Here is a 16,903-nt window from a genome sequence, read left to right as displayed (position 1 = left end):
TTCTTGACATGAGTGATGATCAGTGTCTAAATATCCACTCATTTATAATCAGTTGCATTTGAATTTTGCATTATTTTCTTAGTATCACAATTTAAAAACAATAAAATAAAATATAAAAGAAGCTATACAAGCTTGGACCCAGAACAGGCTTTTACAAATACCCATGCCAACAGTGGGACCTGAACCTACAAGCTATTGATTAGAGAATGGATATGCTATCCATGTGACCAACCAGACCAGACCAGACCAGAAATTTGTGATACTCAAAATATACACACGGACAAAGAAATTAGCGCACCTGGAAGAAAATGTGGTACAATGGCGAAACTAAGCAAATAGCTAGAGTGCGGGGTGGTATGCAAATGATCCAAATTTGGTGCGATTGCGCATGCCCATATACCCTGCAGTGGCGCTGCAAGCACAAACCGGTAGCCTTGTAAAGCTGGCATGTAGTCGATAGCCAATTAAAGCGAAAAGCACCGGCCAACGCAAGCTAGAGTACAGAGTGACAATAATGCCGGGTAGATGCCAGAGATGTCGATTTAAGCAACTTACGGACTTTGACAGAAGCATGATCATCAGCCTGAAAACCGGGAGGCGTTCGGCGGGCCGTATAGGCGTTGTTAGATCAGGAATGGGAAACTCTATTCACAAAAGAGTCACCCATGCAGGATCTAACAGAATGTGCTTAACTGAATAAACATACTAGCCCCTTTTAGCAATTAAACTTAAATTCACTAAGGAAATGATATAATATTAGCATAGAAAGAATAGGATAAAAGAAGAAGTATTAAGTCTGAGGTTTTATGCAATCTAAAACAATGTAATAGAATAATGTAATTTGAAACTTAACAATTAGAATTAAAACTGCATGCAAAAAGGTTAACACACTGCCAACGAAAGGTCAAGGGTTGCAGAAATACTACAGTTATGACGCATCGACCGAGGCTGAAGAATTCGTGAAAGACGTTCGGGGGGCACATGTTCCCGAAAATACTAGACTCCGTAAGGTGGCAGAATGACGTCACCCAGTCTGAACGAGGGGCTTCCATGTGTGAGTTTTGAAGTCGAAAAGAGGGCGCTGAGAAATGAAATAAATACGGCAGCGCAGGTCAGAATCCCACCCCCCATTTATTTCTCTGTTCCGGCGATCTCATCAGGCTAAGACAGCTATGTCGAGTTTCTACATCCCGTAGCTGATTAGCATAAATTCCGGCAAGACGATGCACCAACCAATGGCAGATCCAAACCATGGGCCATCAGCGAGAACAAGCTGATGTTAGATAGCAAAGATGAGTGCCAGATTCGTATCATCCATGTGAATCCCACGTGGCAACTTGTTGTAACCACTAGAAGCGATAGACGAAAAGATCTCGATGCGAACCATGCAGAGTAGATAAGTACTGTGAATTTCTTATTACATTGTTTAGATATTTGTGAATGGAAGAAATATAGATCCTTTCTGAAAGGAATTGACCTTTGATGACTTAAAATAGTCAAGGACACTCGAAAATCTCATTGGATTATTTGTCTGAGAATCCTAGTATTGTGTGATTACAGCAGTTATTGTAATGAAACTGATATTAGAACTTGAATGATCTAAGAACCTGAATAATGTTTTGTGCCAAATATGCACCAGAGAATGTGTAATTAATGTAGAATTGCTTAAATGATTCTTTAATGCAACAATGATTTATATATTTAAAGGTGAGAGAGTTGTGAGTGAGATTCTAAACAATTTTTTATCTTAGCATTGCCATTAACATTGTGTTTTCCTATGTAATATTTAGTTGTAAAATAAACATGTTTTCTAATTTATACTTATGTGTGTTCTGAGCATGTTGACTGACTTCACTACTCATAAAATACTGAACCTATGCATGCGGGGAACATCCAAAGTAAAGGGCTATGACTGCAAAGCTAAGGTATCCACAGCTCCCTGATCTAATTTAATATTATTGGTGACACTTGATCTCTGTGAACTTTCCTTAGGATAAGATATTTCTATCCTTAGACTAAGGCTGGCGCAGCAATAATCAAACAAATTTGCCTGAGTTAAAGGGGGGACTTCTCACAGGAATCAAGTTAAGAGATAACCTTAGAGGTCTCATAGAATAAATAAAATAGATAAATTACAGAAGGTAACGACGTAACAACATGCACATGAACCATTCTGAGCATACCTTCCAACAGTGTTGGGAGCTGTGGACACGTTCTGGCACCAATCAGATAAGGAGGACCAACGCTAGAGAGGATCGACGGATCGTGCAGCAAGCACAGAGGGATCCCACAGTGACCCGGTCCACTAGGGGCTCCTGTGTAACCACGAACCATTCCCCAATGCCTCGCGGAGGTGAATCTATGATCCCAGCACCCCTTACGTGTGCTCCCATTAACAACGCAACATCACCAACTCCGTTTTCAGTGGTGCCAGGTGAGAGCGACGTGGAGCACCACAGACAGGCAACATGTGGTCTTCAGCAATGAGTGCCGCTTCGTCTTGGGGACAGATGATCATCGTGTCCGGGTGTGGAGGACCCCTGGTAAAGGACACAATCCCGACCTCGCTATCGAGCGCCACACCTCCCGCTCAGCAGGCATTATGGTCTGGGGTGCCATAGCCTACGATAGCCGATCACCCCTCGTAGTGGTACGTGGTGCATTGACGGGGCAGTGGTATGTGGATGACATCCTACAGCCCACATTCTCCCATTCCTGACCGGGATACCAGGAGCGCTATACCAGCATGATAATGCCTATCCGCACACGGCTCAGGTTGCCCAGGCCTGCCTACGTCGTGTACAGACACTTCCATGACCTGCCCACTCTCTGGACTTCTCCCCTATCAAGCATGTTTGGGAGCAGCTGAAACAGCAGCTCCCACCGTGCCGCAATATCTGGGATTTGGAGCACAGCATCCAACACGTGTGGGCCAGTCTGTCGCAGGACAACATCGGGCGTCTGTTCACCACCATGCTGGACCGTATTGCAGCATGTAACACCGCACGAGGCGGTGCAACACGCTATTGATGATGACTGGATTGCGTACCACGGATCCCTTTGTAATTGTCCTTCAGCTCTGTTTTTGCCATCATGTGCATCACTCACCTGTATCATTACACCAATAAAATTTCAGTTGAATTCTGTGATTCCTTCTTGGTGCACTAATTTCTTTGTCCGTATGTGTATGTTATCTCATTCAGTTAATTAAACATTCCTTTTCACTGTGGTCATGTATTCATGCTTGTGTTATAATTTTTCATTCTATGTTCTCAAACAAAAAATGATGTTATTTATTGTAAATTTTTTAATAGGTTCAGCGGTTCTTACCTTTCTAGTATCAGTTCTTTGCATTTACAGCGTGTTGTTACATTACCGCAAGCAGCATATTGCATTTCGCAAAATAGAAGGTGGAACAAGTCTCTTTGAGGATGATGACGATGAAGGAGATTCTCTGCATTTCAGTGATAAGAAGCGACTGCTAAGACATGAGTACCATGATGAGTCAAGTTCAGAAGATGAAATATATAATACATATAGGTGGAAAAATGGAAACATGTAAGACTCAACTTTTTATCTAAAAGGCATTGGAATTTAATGTTTTTTGAATGCTAACAAATTTCTTCACAGGCTTACTAGGAATACCTTTCCTTTATTTGCAAAGCTTTAAAAAAAAATAAATAAATAATCAGATCATATTGAATCAGAAAAGTGTATTACAAAGCAAAAATCATTCAAACGCCTGATATATGTGCCATTTCCATTTATATTAGTATACATTAAAAACTTTCAAAGTAGAGTAAACTACCTCTACCTTGGCTATGATCACTTCATAGACCCACTGAAATTATAACTAATAGTGAAAGCTCTGTAAATAGGCTTTTTATGGAACCAGACCTGTTAGCTTCTACACATTTCACTGTATTCAATTTTTTTGCATAAATGGAAAGACACTTCTCTTTTCAGAATCATCTTATTGTCTTCTTTTTAATATGGCAGGCATAATATTCATTGCAGTCATGATACTTGTATTTTCTATAATCATATATTTCTTAAGTCATTTAGTGTTTTTACCTTTTGGCATTTCTATTAGCCCCAAAACTTTTTACAACCTTTTTATCACCTATAATTAGAATTTACTTGCTCTTTTTGAAGAACATAAGCAGAGGCAGTAAATTACTACCATGAAAAGGAAATAATCCTTTGTGTAAACAGTTTTCTTTAAGACCCTCAGACTACATGGTGAAGATTTTTGTAGTTTCATTTGATTTTTATTGCATGTCCTGGTAGAAATAACACTGTTTAGTTGATGGGACTATGCTTGAATTTAATATGCCACAATCCATCTTGATAAGATTTTATCAATATGTATGAGCAGGTTGTCATGAATATTAGGAAAACAGTTTTTAGGGAGGGAAAAAATAATAAAATGACTACACTGCACACTCTGGTATCTCATACCATCTAAAAATATCAAATTGATATTGTTTCAAGTCTTCTTAGTCATCACCTTCAAGACATTAGCAATATCATTTGCTCTGTTATTTGATATCACATGTAATAACATATTATTACGTCTGTTGTGGGTGCTATGACAGTGAATGCTTTCAAGGCAAAGTATGATAGATACTCTGTGGATGTCGAATAGTTATGATGGACATGATGTTTAGAGCCTCTCTCGATGAGTCTAAGGACTCCTTGGAGTCACCCGTAATAATAATTATAGCTACTATAGAATGTGATCTCATAAATTATATCAACTCAACATCTAACTGAATGCCAAGTACCAAAGGAAATATTAATGTCATAAATGTACACAAAGCTGTTAGATACATCTTCACATATTCCAGGTAACAAAATGTCTACAGCAAATAGGGAGAAATAACCTACTAATATTTTGCTCACCAGTCCTCAGTTTGTATTTTCTCAGTGATATTTCACTATATCTTTGAGCTCATAAATCAGATCAAGGTCATTCATCATATCAACAACCTTGATATGCCAACTGCACCTCAAGAACTGTCATATCTTCTCCTCCATCCTACCTACCTGTATGTACTTCTTAATGGAAAACAAAAAGAGGCAGAACAGAAACAAAATAAATAACGGTATGGAAATGACATCATAAGTGCCTTCCAGGGGCACAGTCCCAAATCAAATATCAACAATTCAATGTATATGAGCTAACCTGAAACAATCATAAACTTAACCTGTCACCAGTAAATGTGTATTAGCATAACATATAAATCCATTCCAAAACTGGCCAAGATGAGGTCCTGCCATCTCATAAATACACTACTGCAATGCAGCACATTTTTATTCTGGCAGTTTCCAGACTGCAGACACCATTTTCCTGTTAAAGAAAGCTCTGAAACCTCTTCAAATCTCCCCCTACACACACACACACACACACACACACACACACACACCTACTCTCTCTCTCTCAAAGAGAATCCCCCCCCTCCCGATGTATGTTCTCCATATCTTTCTATTTATCTTTTGTGGTAGTTTCACATCCAATATGAAATATAAGTTGGGTGAAAATCAGAAATGCAACTGAGAAAGATCATAACTCGAAAACCATTGTATTATTATTATTACTATTATTACCGTATTTCCCCGAAAATAAGACTGGGTATTATATTAATTTTTGCTTCAAAAGACACATCAGGGCTTATTTTCAGGGGATGTCTTATTTTTTCATGTACAAAAATCTACATTTATTCAAATACAGTCATGTCATCATCAACGCACGAAAAATGCACGTTATTTGTGTGTTGTGTCTGTACTCTGATTGGTCATTTCGCAATAAGTCTCGAGTTCATCTGTTTACATAGGCGTTTACCTCACTTGTCCAAAGGTGCCTGCTTGGGTATTTACAAATACTTAATTATAATTTATATTATCATTTATTTTAAGTATTAATGTCAATAATACTATTTATTTATATTTAGCTATATATTAATATTATTATTTTATAATTCAATACATCCGTCGTGTGTTGCAACGGACGTACTAAATGCACCTGTCTGGCTGACGATCTTAACTGGGGCTTATATTATGAGCATCCTGAAAAATCATGCTAGGGCTTATTTTTAGGGAAACACGGTATTATTATTACATCACTCCTCCAAGGAGTCCAAAGACTCATCGAGGGAGGGCACCTACTCCAACTTTGTCTCCACCAACTGCAACTACTATTATTATCTACACCAACGCCATTTACCATCCACCACTACCACTAGTATTTTCTTTAAAAGATTTTAATAGGTACTGCATAAATCGTACTATTAAAACTCAGTTTGTAGCAAAATCGTTCATAAAATGTCTGGTTCAATACACATAAAGTGTTTGACAAGGAAATGCCTTAACCTGATTATTGTTTAATATAGTGTTTGAAAAGATTATCAGAGATGCTGTCATTAATACAAGGGAATCCTTTTTTCTGCAAGTCGGTGCAAATTCTGATTTGTTGATGATATCAGTATTATAGGAAGAACACAAAAAGCATCAAAAGAAACCTCTATTAATTGGATAAGGCAGCAAAGAAGATGTATCTGCATATTAACCAAGAAAAAACAAAGTATATTCCAATAACTAATTTGTGATGATGATGATCCTTCTCAAATTGAAACTGGTCCTTATAAATTTGAAATTGTTCATAGTATTACATACTTGAGATCAGAGGTGAACAGTAAATGTGATATTAGTTTGAGATTCAAAAGCATATACTTCCAGCAAATAGATGTCTCCACACACTTAGGCATATTTGATCTCAAGAAAAACAAAAATAACTATGTACAAGTACTTATAAGACCAGTATTAGCATACATCTTTCAAAGAAGAAGGGTCTTTGAAAGAAGGATGTTCTCAAACATGTTTTTGGATCAGTATGAGAGAAATGATGTGTGGAGGAAAGGATACCATGAATTGTATTTGCTATTTAATGGGCCAGGCATTAATCACATTAAAATCAACGTTTTAATTTGGGCTTTACATGTTATTTATATATGACTAGAAAAGTTAAGGTGTTAATTGCCAGGTCAGAAGGGAAAGTAAAATTGAAAGACCTAAATTGAGATGGAAAGATGATGCAGTTCAGAATATTAAGGTAATGTGAAATTAAAGTACTGGAGAAATTTAACAATGAACCAAAAAGCTGGCAGAAATTTCTGAAGAAGACCAGGGCCACACAGGACTAAAGAGCAAATGATGAAGATTAAAAGTAATGACTGTGTAATCTAACACATAATCAAAACAAATGAAACTCAAAGGTAAGTTAATGATTTTAGCCCTTTTCGGATAAGTAAATAGGCAAAGTATAATTAAATTCCTTTATTTTCTTAAGATTAAAACAACAATCTTTAAGAAAAATAGGATCATATAATTTGCTGATGCATTTACTGGGTATATAAAACAAATTGTGATGGGAACCTTAAAATATGAATAAGATTCCAAATGCAACTTTTTAAAATTTGATTTTCATAGCCAATCTCATACAGAGGAGATCTAGGGTCTTTAATCCTGGTAACTCAAGTTTGTCATCCTGAAAAATAAGCAAACTGATCTTTAAGAACATATTAGCACATATTATACTCCTTTAATTGCTCAACTCTTTGTTTTAAAGTAAAAATCTGGTCCTGACATCCCCATTTTTTGGGCTGAATCCAGTTTGTTCCTCCTCAAGTTTCTCTTCCACAATAGAAAAAAGTTCTTAGAGCTTACACACATAAGTTTTTTTTTTAACCCCTTTAGAGAAATTCAAAATTTCTCTATATTCAAATTCAGTATAAAAATTCAGTAAAATTATTGCTGTATTTTTATAGATAGGTTCTATAAGAGTTCCACTCCTCCCATCATACAGAATTCAACTATGTCACCTTCTTTTGGAAATAATATACAAAATAAATATCATGATGTGGCAAAATGTTTTGGAGACTACAACTAAAAAATAATAGAAATTGAAGGAAAGAATTACCATGGGGGAAAAAAAAGAAAAGAGGGTATTGTGAATAGACATCTGAGTAGCTACTTTATAGTCACTACAGATCCACACATCTAGAGTGATTATTAAACAATGCACCAAACAACATAATGTGGTAGAAAATATCCAGGAGCAATGCAGTTGTGAGCGCATTACTATTTTCTACATCATTACTTGATGTAAAAAGTAGTAATGTAATTGATGCCACAAATACAGAGAAGGCGACTTCAAAACAGTTTTTATTTTATTTATTTTTTCTTTTCATTCACACAACAATGTAAGGTTGAATATTATCTTGTGTGTTGGATTACCAAGAGGTGGGGAACAAATTATGAAGTTGAAATGTGAAATGTTGAAGTGTAACCAGAACAGATGATATTACCTGAAATAACAAAATGTGACGGTATAAAAATATTGCTTTTTTCACATTGCATAAACCAGAAGGCATGATCACAAGGTCGAATTTCAGATAATTTGAAGTAGAGTTCTCATCATATCAATTTATAAGAAAGGAAACAAAACTAGCATGAAAATTGTAGAGAAATTTTGTTACTGATTGTTCCAGTTCCAAGAAAGATTTATGCATTTATAACATAAGCTTAGGAAAACTTTGAATGGAAAGAATGAGTTAAAAGCATAGTTAAGTCTAGATAGATGATAGCATATCTGCTTTCCAACCAAAAAATCTTTGAATCCTTCCAAGGACATGAATATTTGTGAATGCCTCTTGGTTGTAGATGAGTTTATACTCAGTGTGAGACTACTATCCTTCTGATTGGATACATGAAGCATTTTGAATAAGGTGTACATTTCATGTCTAGAGCAAAGTTTCTGTATTATCTAATCCCATTCCATTCACAGTACTAATGTACTTAGGTTTACTTTTTGAGGGTGAGATTCACATAAAAAAGAGCTGTTGTGATTAACATTTTATTTATGACATTGAAAAAGCATGGGACTGTAATAAGGATCTCTGTTTAACTGTTGATCTCAAGGAAAAGAATATGAGGAAGGTATTGGGGTGAGAAACTATCTGAAATATTAAATCTGCAATGTGTAAATGGAAACCTTATACATATGCTGTGAATCAGCAGTAAGAATTAAAAGTAAAAGAAAAATGTTTCATGTAAAATCTAATGTGAGGCAAGGTTATATGCAACTTCCCATGTCATTTATGAGGGTGGTCTGAAAAGTTCTCGGCCTAAAAAAACGAATTTATAATTTACATTTTTTTTTTTTCAACATAATCTTTCTTAAGACTAATACATTTATTCCAGCGATGCTCCAGTGCCATTATCCCATCTCCCTGTAGTGGTTCTCAGTAAGATCTGAAAAATGCCCCTCTACAGCTGCAATCACCCCTTGATTCGAAGAAAAACGTTGATCAATGAGGAAGAGTTTTAGTTTTGGGAAGAGATAGAAGTCAGAGGGAGCCAAATCTGGAGAATAGGGTGGATGTTCCAACAATTCATAGTGCAGATCCCTTAATTTTCCCATTGCCAAAACACCTTTGTGGGCAGATGCATTGTCTTGATGAAAAATGATTTTATTTCATCTGTAAACCAGGTCTTTTCTTATGAATTTTTTTGTCTAGTCTGGTTAAAAGATCGGAATAATATTCTCCAGTTATTGTTTTTGCCCTTTTCAAGATGATTAATAAACAAAATGCCTTTAGTATCCCAAAACATCAATGCCATGACCTTTCCTGCTGATGGAACCAACTTTGTCTTCTTTGGCGCTGAACAACCATCTTCTGTCCACTGTTTTGACTGGTGTGTAAGTGTGAATCCTAGTCTCATCCATAATAATAAATCGATGCACAAAATCAGTTTTATTCTTGTTAAAATGCTCCAAGCACTGTTCAGAGATTTTCATGCAATTGCATTTTTGATCTGCTGTGAGCAAGCGTGGCACAGCACCCATCTTGTGTAAAGCTTTTTCATTTGCAATTCTTCATGCAAAATATATCCTACACGTTCTTTTGAAATGCCTATAGTCTCAGCAATTACACGCGCTCTGACTTGCTGGTCATCCAATACCATTGTTAATAATTGGTGGATTTTTATATTGATAAGGATATTCATAGATATTATATCTTAATATTAATCCTACCACAGAGAATCATCTCTGTTTCTAACAATTATTTTTTTAATTCCGAGTGTACGTATATGTTATATGCACAAGGGTTCACTCCAATTGGTGCAGTGATCTTAACTCTTTCTTTCAGAATCCAAAAAATCACTGACTCAAGACCAAAATACAAAATAAACACATTTAATAAAACAAAAACAATATATATACACTTCAAACAACTTTACATAACTAGCTACAAATTAATTGGATCCGAGGCCTTTTAAAAATAAACTTACACTTAAGACTAAACACTTTGTTTTCAAAATGACAAAATGTTCATAGCCAGTTTCACTCTCTGTCAAGGCCCTTTTCCGAAGATATATGATTTCTCATCACTTATTTAACACACATTAATTCTTCCTGACTTAATTCTGTCTCTTTTCTTCAGTAGAAATAATAGTCAGATCTGGCGTCCTTAATACGGATGAAACTTCTTAATCAGAGTTTTCTCGAATATTCCTTGAGAACGTAAATAGCAAATTCTTCTTTTATTCACTAAATGCTTATTGACAGTCTTAACTCTTCCAATTAAAAAAACTTACAGTTCTATGATTCCCTTTTCGGAATCTACTATAAATCTTTCAATTAGTGTTTCCTCCAATATTCCGTTTAAAACTCATATAGCAATATTTCCTTTTTATTCATCAATACTTATTCCGCTTTGAAACTTAATAGTTCCACGATTCCTTTTTCGGAATATACTATTAATTTTCTTCTGACCGTCACTTAAAAAACTTAAGTTCCTTCGAACCTAAATATCTGCCGGCCTGTGTTCTAAATTCCTTCCGAACGCTCTCTTGTTTACACCCGTTACTCAGATACCGAACGCTTTCTTGTCAGCTGTCAATCACTCATCAAACTTCTCGGCGAGCATGCACACTCCACGAAAGTGGCAAGGGACAAAGTTAGGTATAAATGGCTGACACACTGTCTCCGTTAGCGACAAGACAGAATGTCTTCATAAAAACACAAAACTTAATATTTTAAATTACAATCAAATTCTTTTAAGTAATACAAATATCAAATCTAGTAAGCACATCAAATTTTTAACTTCTTTACATATCACTTTTGACGTAACAATTTCCATAACGGGCACATTGCAAGTGCCGGCAATGCATGTTATGAAACTAATAAACAATTTTAACATAAACAATACGTAAAAATATTCAGAATTTTAATTATGATTATTTTTACATCATATCATGCACTTGATCAATGATTTCTGGTGTTGTTACACTTTTTGGACATCCTTCACATGGATCATCTTCAAGGCTGGTACGGCCACATTTAAACTCGGCAGTCCATTTCTTAATTGTTGAAAACGAAGAAGAAGAGTGCCCATAAACTTTTATGAACTTTGAATGAATTTATTTTGGCATTAAACCTTCTTTAAAACAAAGAATTTTATAACTGTATGATACTCAATTTTATCTATTTCAAGGGATACAGACAGCTGAATAAAACAAACTACTTGATAGAATGACTTGCAATTTCACATGGATGCTTATGACAGATGTATCAACTTGTTCACTATCAGCAAGAAAAAAAAATCAAAATCTTGCCGATAGTGTTGCCATCTATGGTCAAGGCCAAGAACTTTTCAGACCACCCTTGTATAATCTATATGGAAAGCAGTATTAAGCTTAGTATTCAAGGAAGAGATATTCTTTACTCTGTATAGATGGCATTATCCTCTTAAATAAATTGCTGTGGCAAAGCAAGAAAATAGAAAAATATCATGTACTTGCTCAGTAGTGAACCTGTAGAAATTTTAGCTTTTAAGCACAATTTTAATGAAAATTAAATGTGGAAATATCAGTTATATATCATAATTTTCAGGTTATATATACCTGAAAATTATGATAATTTTTTTTCCTCTGGCTTATCTCAATGACAGCAGATATTTATTAAAAATAATAATAAATAAATAAATAAAAATCACATTCCAACTTTGACTGTTAAGCCGCGTTCTGCAACTCATTATCATATCATTGGAGAAAGATAATGTGTTCATTAATGAACATTTAAGAAACTAAAGAAGAAAAAAAAGTAGCACTGTATTTAAAAAACGAACTGCTGAAAATTTTGTTTGCTGCAAATAAGCTTTAAATTCCAGAAAAAAATGGAATTAGAGACTCCTGGTCTCTGAATAAAGAGCAAAAAAAGTTTGCATATATAGTTGTTTTTTTTAATGCTTTACTGAAGCAAAGAGTTGTGCTAATGTGTTTGCTGTGCTGTTAGGGTAATAAACATTGATAGACCTGCAATTATTAAATAGCAATCCCATCCAGCTTGTATATATATTTTGCCTTTCCATAAGAAGTAACTAGAATACATGATGAATTTGAATAACTCAATTATATCAGAAGAGAAACATAGAAATTTGGGTAGCCTTCAAACCAATTAGAACAGTACGGTTTTGCTCGCCTAAAGACCATAATGCTTTCAATAAACACCCTGGAGTTTACAATATTCCTTGTTCTTGTGGCTTGAATTACATCGGGCAAACTTCAAGAAGTCTAGAAATAAGACAAAAAGAGCACATTGGAGATGCCAACAACAACAGAGAGGACAGTTCTGGTTTAGCATTCCATTTTTCCAACACTCACCATAACATTGAATGGGATAAAAGTACTATGCCATACATAGATGACTACAGTTCTTGCAACATAAAAGCTGCAGTAGTAATCCACTCGTAAGGCACGATCCTTTATGATATTTTCAAATCACTCATAAGATCTTTCCACACATCAGAGTTTAATTTCGTAGTTAACTATCGGGCACACCTGCTTAACAAATACTGACCAAGTGTTAGCATCCACGCTCCGCGTAGTTTTATTGTGTAATGGTTCCTATTTATTCGGTATATTTTTCAGTTGTGTATTGATTCATAATCTAAGCTCATTTGTTTTAAGCTGACATATGTATATCCATCTAACCGAGAAGAAACCACCAGTTATCATGACGAAACTAGCCGGTTACCAGTTGTATCGAATTCCAACCAATAAAAACCCAATTTTCAGTTATCTTATACTACTACTACTAAACAAACTATCTTCCATATAAACTTACCCTAAGTAAATTCTTCTTTGTGCATAATTCATCAAAGTTGAACCATTTCTGCAGGCAGTACAGTATAATACAGTACTGTGTGCAATATAGATCTATAAATAAAAATAAAAAATAAAAAATTCAGGAGCTCAGAGAACTTGCTTTCCTCTTCTGCATGCCACTTTGTGAAATCTTGCACATAGCTTTGAATATCCATAAATGATTTTCTTATATGTGGATTTGTTATAATTTGAATTATTTTTCTTTCTTTTTTCTAGGAATGATAAGAAAAAAGATTCTCTTAGAAATGAAACATGATTGAAGATTTTCCTCACAGGTCAAAAAAAAATTAAAACTGTCCAGCTGTGATCATGTATATTAGAATTTTATTGTAAAAAGTTATACTATTTTTCTTAACACAAAAGTTCACTTTATTGTAGAATATATTCTTTGTAGAATTTTTAAACGAGAAATGCTTCTATGAGAATTCACTTTGTACACAAATTAGTAAATTAAGTCCTCCCCCCCCCCCTGCAAGAATGATATTTAAGTACAGTTAATCATAAAAAAAGTTTTGAATTATTCCTTTTTTTTTTTTTTTAAACCAATCATAGCTATACTGTTGCAGTAATCTTGAGGTACATTCTTTGCTTGATCTCATAATTGCAGAATGAAATTTTAGTTGGACACACTAATATTAATATATTGAAAGTTTATTTTTCACTTGGTTAGACTATAATAAATTTAGTTTAATCCTTTATCCAAGTATGAGCCTTTATTGAGGTCTTTTCAGTGGGAGCCAGGCCCAGAAGTGAAGACCAGGCAGAAGCAATGGCGAGGTCATCTTTACCAATAGGAGTTGCCAAAAGGTGTACCACCTTTTTATTAAATTACTCAGGATTTAGAGAAAGATGTTGAAGACCTCAATAAAAGTCGAAACTAGTCTGGGTAGTGGCCCTTCCCTTAATGTATAATATTATACATATCCGCAAGGAGATGTGTTTTGTATTATGGGAGATACTGAGATAGGAGTGATGTTAGTTTGGTCCACCTTTGCTACGAGTTTCCCGGTGTTGTACTACCTTACCCCAGTCCTGAAGATATTTTCAGGTGCAAACTTTGTTTGCTCACACTTGGATAAAGGATTAAACTAAATTTATTATAGTCTAACCAAGTGAAAAATAAACTTTCAACGTCTTCTCTAAATCCAGAGTAATTTAATAAAAAGGTGGCACACCTTTTGGCCACTCCTACAGGTAAAGATGACCTCGCCATTGCTTCTGCTTGGTATCTCCACTTCTGGGCCTGGCTCCCACTGAAGAGACCCCAATAAAGGTCAAAACTAGCCTGGATAGTGGCCCTTCTCTTAATGTATAACATTATACATATCTGCAAGGAGATGTGTTTTGCATTATGGGAGATACTGAGATAGGAGTGATGTTAGCTTGGTTCACCTTTGCTACAAGTTGCCTGGTGTTATACTACCTTACCCCAGTCCTGAAGATATTTTCAGGTGCAAACTTTGTTTGCTCACATTTGGATAAAGGATTAAACTAAATTTATAATATTAATATACTGGAGTTCAAAAAATACAACTTAAAATTTCTTATTCAGAATTATGCTTTTTTCCATAACTTGCAGCCAATCACCAAAATCTGTCTTTTACCAAATGGCGTAAAAGCAGCCATTTTAAATATCAGTGTGGATTCTTCATATTTTGTAATTAGATTACTAATGCTAAAATTCATGGATAGTTTGGTTAAAAATCTGCTCACTGCTGGCATTCATTAGCTAACCATCTATGCGAGTAGGAGCATTTGTCTGGAATTCTGAATTAATCTTGTGATATTGAGTAGGGCATTATAGTTGGGTGCAAAGTATAAAATATACATTTTATACTATATTAGGTAATAATACTTTCATAGAATAATGATTGCCATAAAAATATAAATGAAAACAGTGCTGTTATTCAGTTATGAATTCCTGTAAATTCATAACAGACTATATAACATTATATAGTCCATTATGAATTTACAGACTATAGTCATCTAAATATATATAGCGTTGTTTGAACTTTAAAAAATATGAAAAGAGAAGTTTTTCCAAAAATAAATCCTATAAAAAGGGGGCAGAAACCAAATTTAAATATAATTATGAAGAGGTTTATAAAAATGTTTTTAAAAAGCTATTAACTGCTATAAAATAATTACACAACAATCTTAGAAAGATGAAAGGATTTATTTATGTTAATTATAATTAACATTTTCAAATGAGATGGAAGAGTGACATTAATATTAAACATTAAAAAACACAATAGATTAATTTTTAATCAGTCATGTCTCATTCTTTTTTTTGAAACTATAGCATCTGACAGCAGTTTGGTGTTATTCTTAATTTCATCATAAAATTGTTTGTATGATACAATTTTATAATTATATGTTACAGTCAGTGGCGGCTCGTGGCTTGAAATCGTGGGGGTGCTGCAACTTTCGAAATATACATACACACTGTAAGTACAGTGTATACATGTTTGGATAAACTATCAAAATTATGGTAAAAATTTAAAAAAAAAATTAAGCGTGAAAAATTGTTTATTATCGATAAAATTTTAGTTTAGTATAATTCAAAATTACTTAAAAATAAAATCCATTATCATAACCCCAATAATGTTCTAAAATAAAAACTATAACAAATATTATGTCTTCAATTGTAATGTCCAAATATTTAAAGAGACGGAGTAAACACGATAAGCTCTACGAACACTCTACTACTGGTGCAAACTGCATATAAACAACAGTAGAACTCTGTGATGGACAGTGCTGCATTACGCTAATAGCTCGCATCTCACTATGACGTGCATATGCACGTCATAGTGAGTGCTACGAGATGGATTTTTATTATTTTTTTATATAAAATAAGTGAATTGTATAGGCGTGTTGATGATAAAATTAAATATTACAAGCAAATATAGATAAATTAATAAATGTATTTATATATCGAGAAAAATTGGGGGTGCTGCAGTTCCGCAGTTCCTATGCACGAGCTGCCCCTGGTTACAGATGATATTGATTTAACAGTTGCAATGTTGAGGTGATTCCTTTCTGTAGTCCATTGTGCCCCAGTCATCAAAAATAATCTTGCAACATTTCCATTATGTCCTGGTATTGAAAAATAATATTGATATGAAGAATAATAATGTTGAATTCAATATCCACTTAATTTGAATAATATTGACATATTTTCAGAATAAAATTCTTAATTATTTGCCTTTTTAATATATATCTAATCCAAGTTTGATGACATTCTTTTTCATCTTTATCAACGTGTTTCTCAACAAAAAAGTTTCAAATTACAGTACCGATTAAAACATTTGCAAAGCTTGGAGACAAATAATTGCATCAATAAGTTTGTATAATTATTGATTTAATTAATTACATCGATAAACATATTTTGGCATTTTTGATGTAATTATTTGTTGATGTAAACTATAAATACATTATTTTCATTTTACATCGATTTTAATGATCTTTAATTCTTGGAAAAAGTATTAAAGTCAGGATTAATAGTTTTTAGCACAATTTCATATATAAAAAAATCGACCGGCATATTTTATTAAAAATCAAGTAATTAATCCCAAAATCATAAATTAAATTATTTCAGTTTAAAAGCAAAAAAATCATAACTAACAAGTAAAATAATATTAAATTACATACACTTACCTTTTAAAAATGTATT

The 16,903-nt window shown here is 34.1% G+C and overlaps 1 protein-coding gene across 1 annotated transcript in view; it reads left to right on the top strand.

Annotated features, from left to right (window-relative positions):
* Window positions 1-16,443, top strand: part of LOC150093582 (carboxypeptidase D-like) — a 506,393-nt gene extending 489,950 nt beyond the window's left edge. Inside the window, exons 25-26 of the mRNA XM_090413049.1 lie at window positions 3,315-3,558; window positions 13,447-16,443. Coding sequence (XP_090269175.1) covers window positions 3,315-3,558; window positions 13,447-13,486 — 284 coding nt within the window. The 3' untranslated portion in view covers window positions 13,487-16,443. The remainder of the gene's footprint in view (window positions 1-3,314; window positions 3,559-13,446) is intronic.
* Window positions 16,444-16,903: the final 460 nt, after the last annotated feature.

Source organism: Typopeltis vanoorti, chromosome 23 (assembly GCF_054136105.1).
Source record: "Typopeltis vanoorti isolate ZY-2024b chromosome 23, IOZ_Tvanoo_1.0, whole genome shotgun sequence".
In the NCBI taxonomy this organism is placed as follows: domain Eukaryota; kingdom Metazoa; phylum Arthropoda; class Arachnida; order Uropygi; family Thelyphonidae; genus Typopeltis; species Typopeltis vanoorti.
Note: the sequence above shows the minus strand (reverse complement) of the source record. Positions and strands in the feature narration are given on the sequence as shown.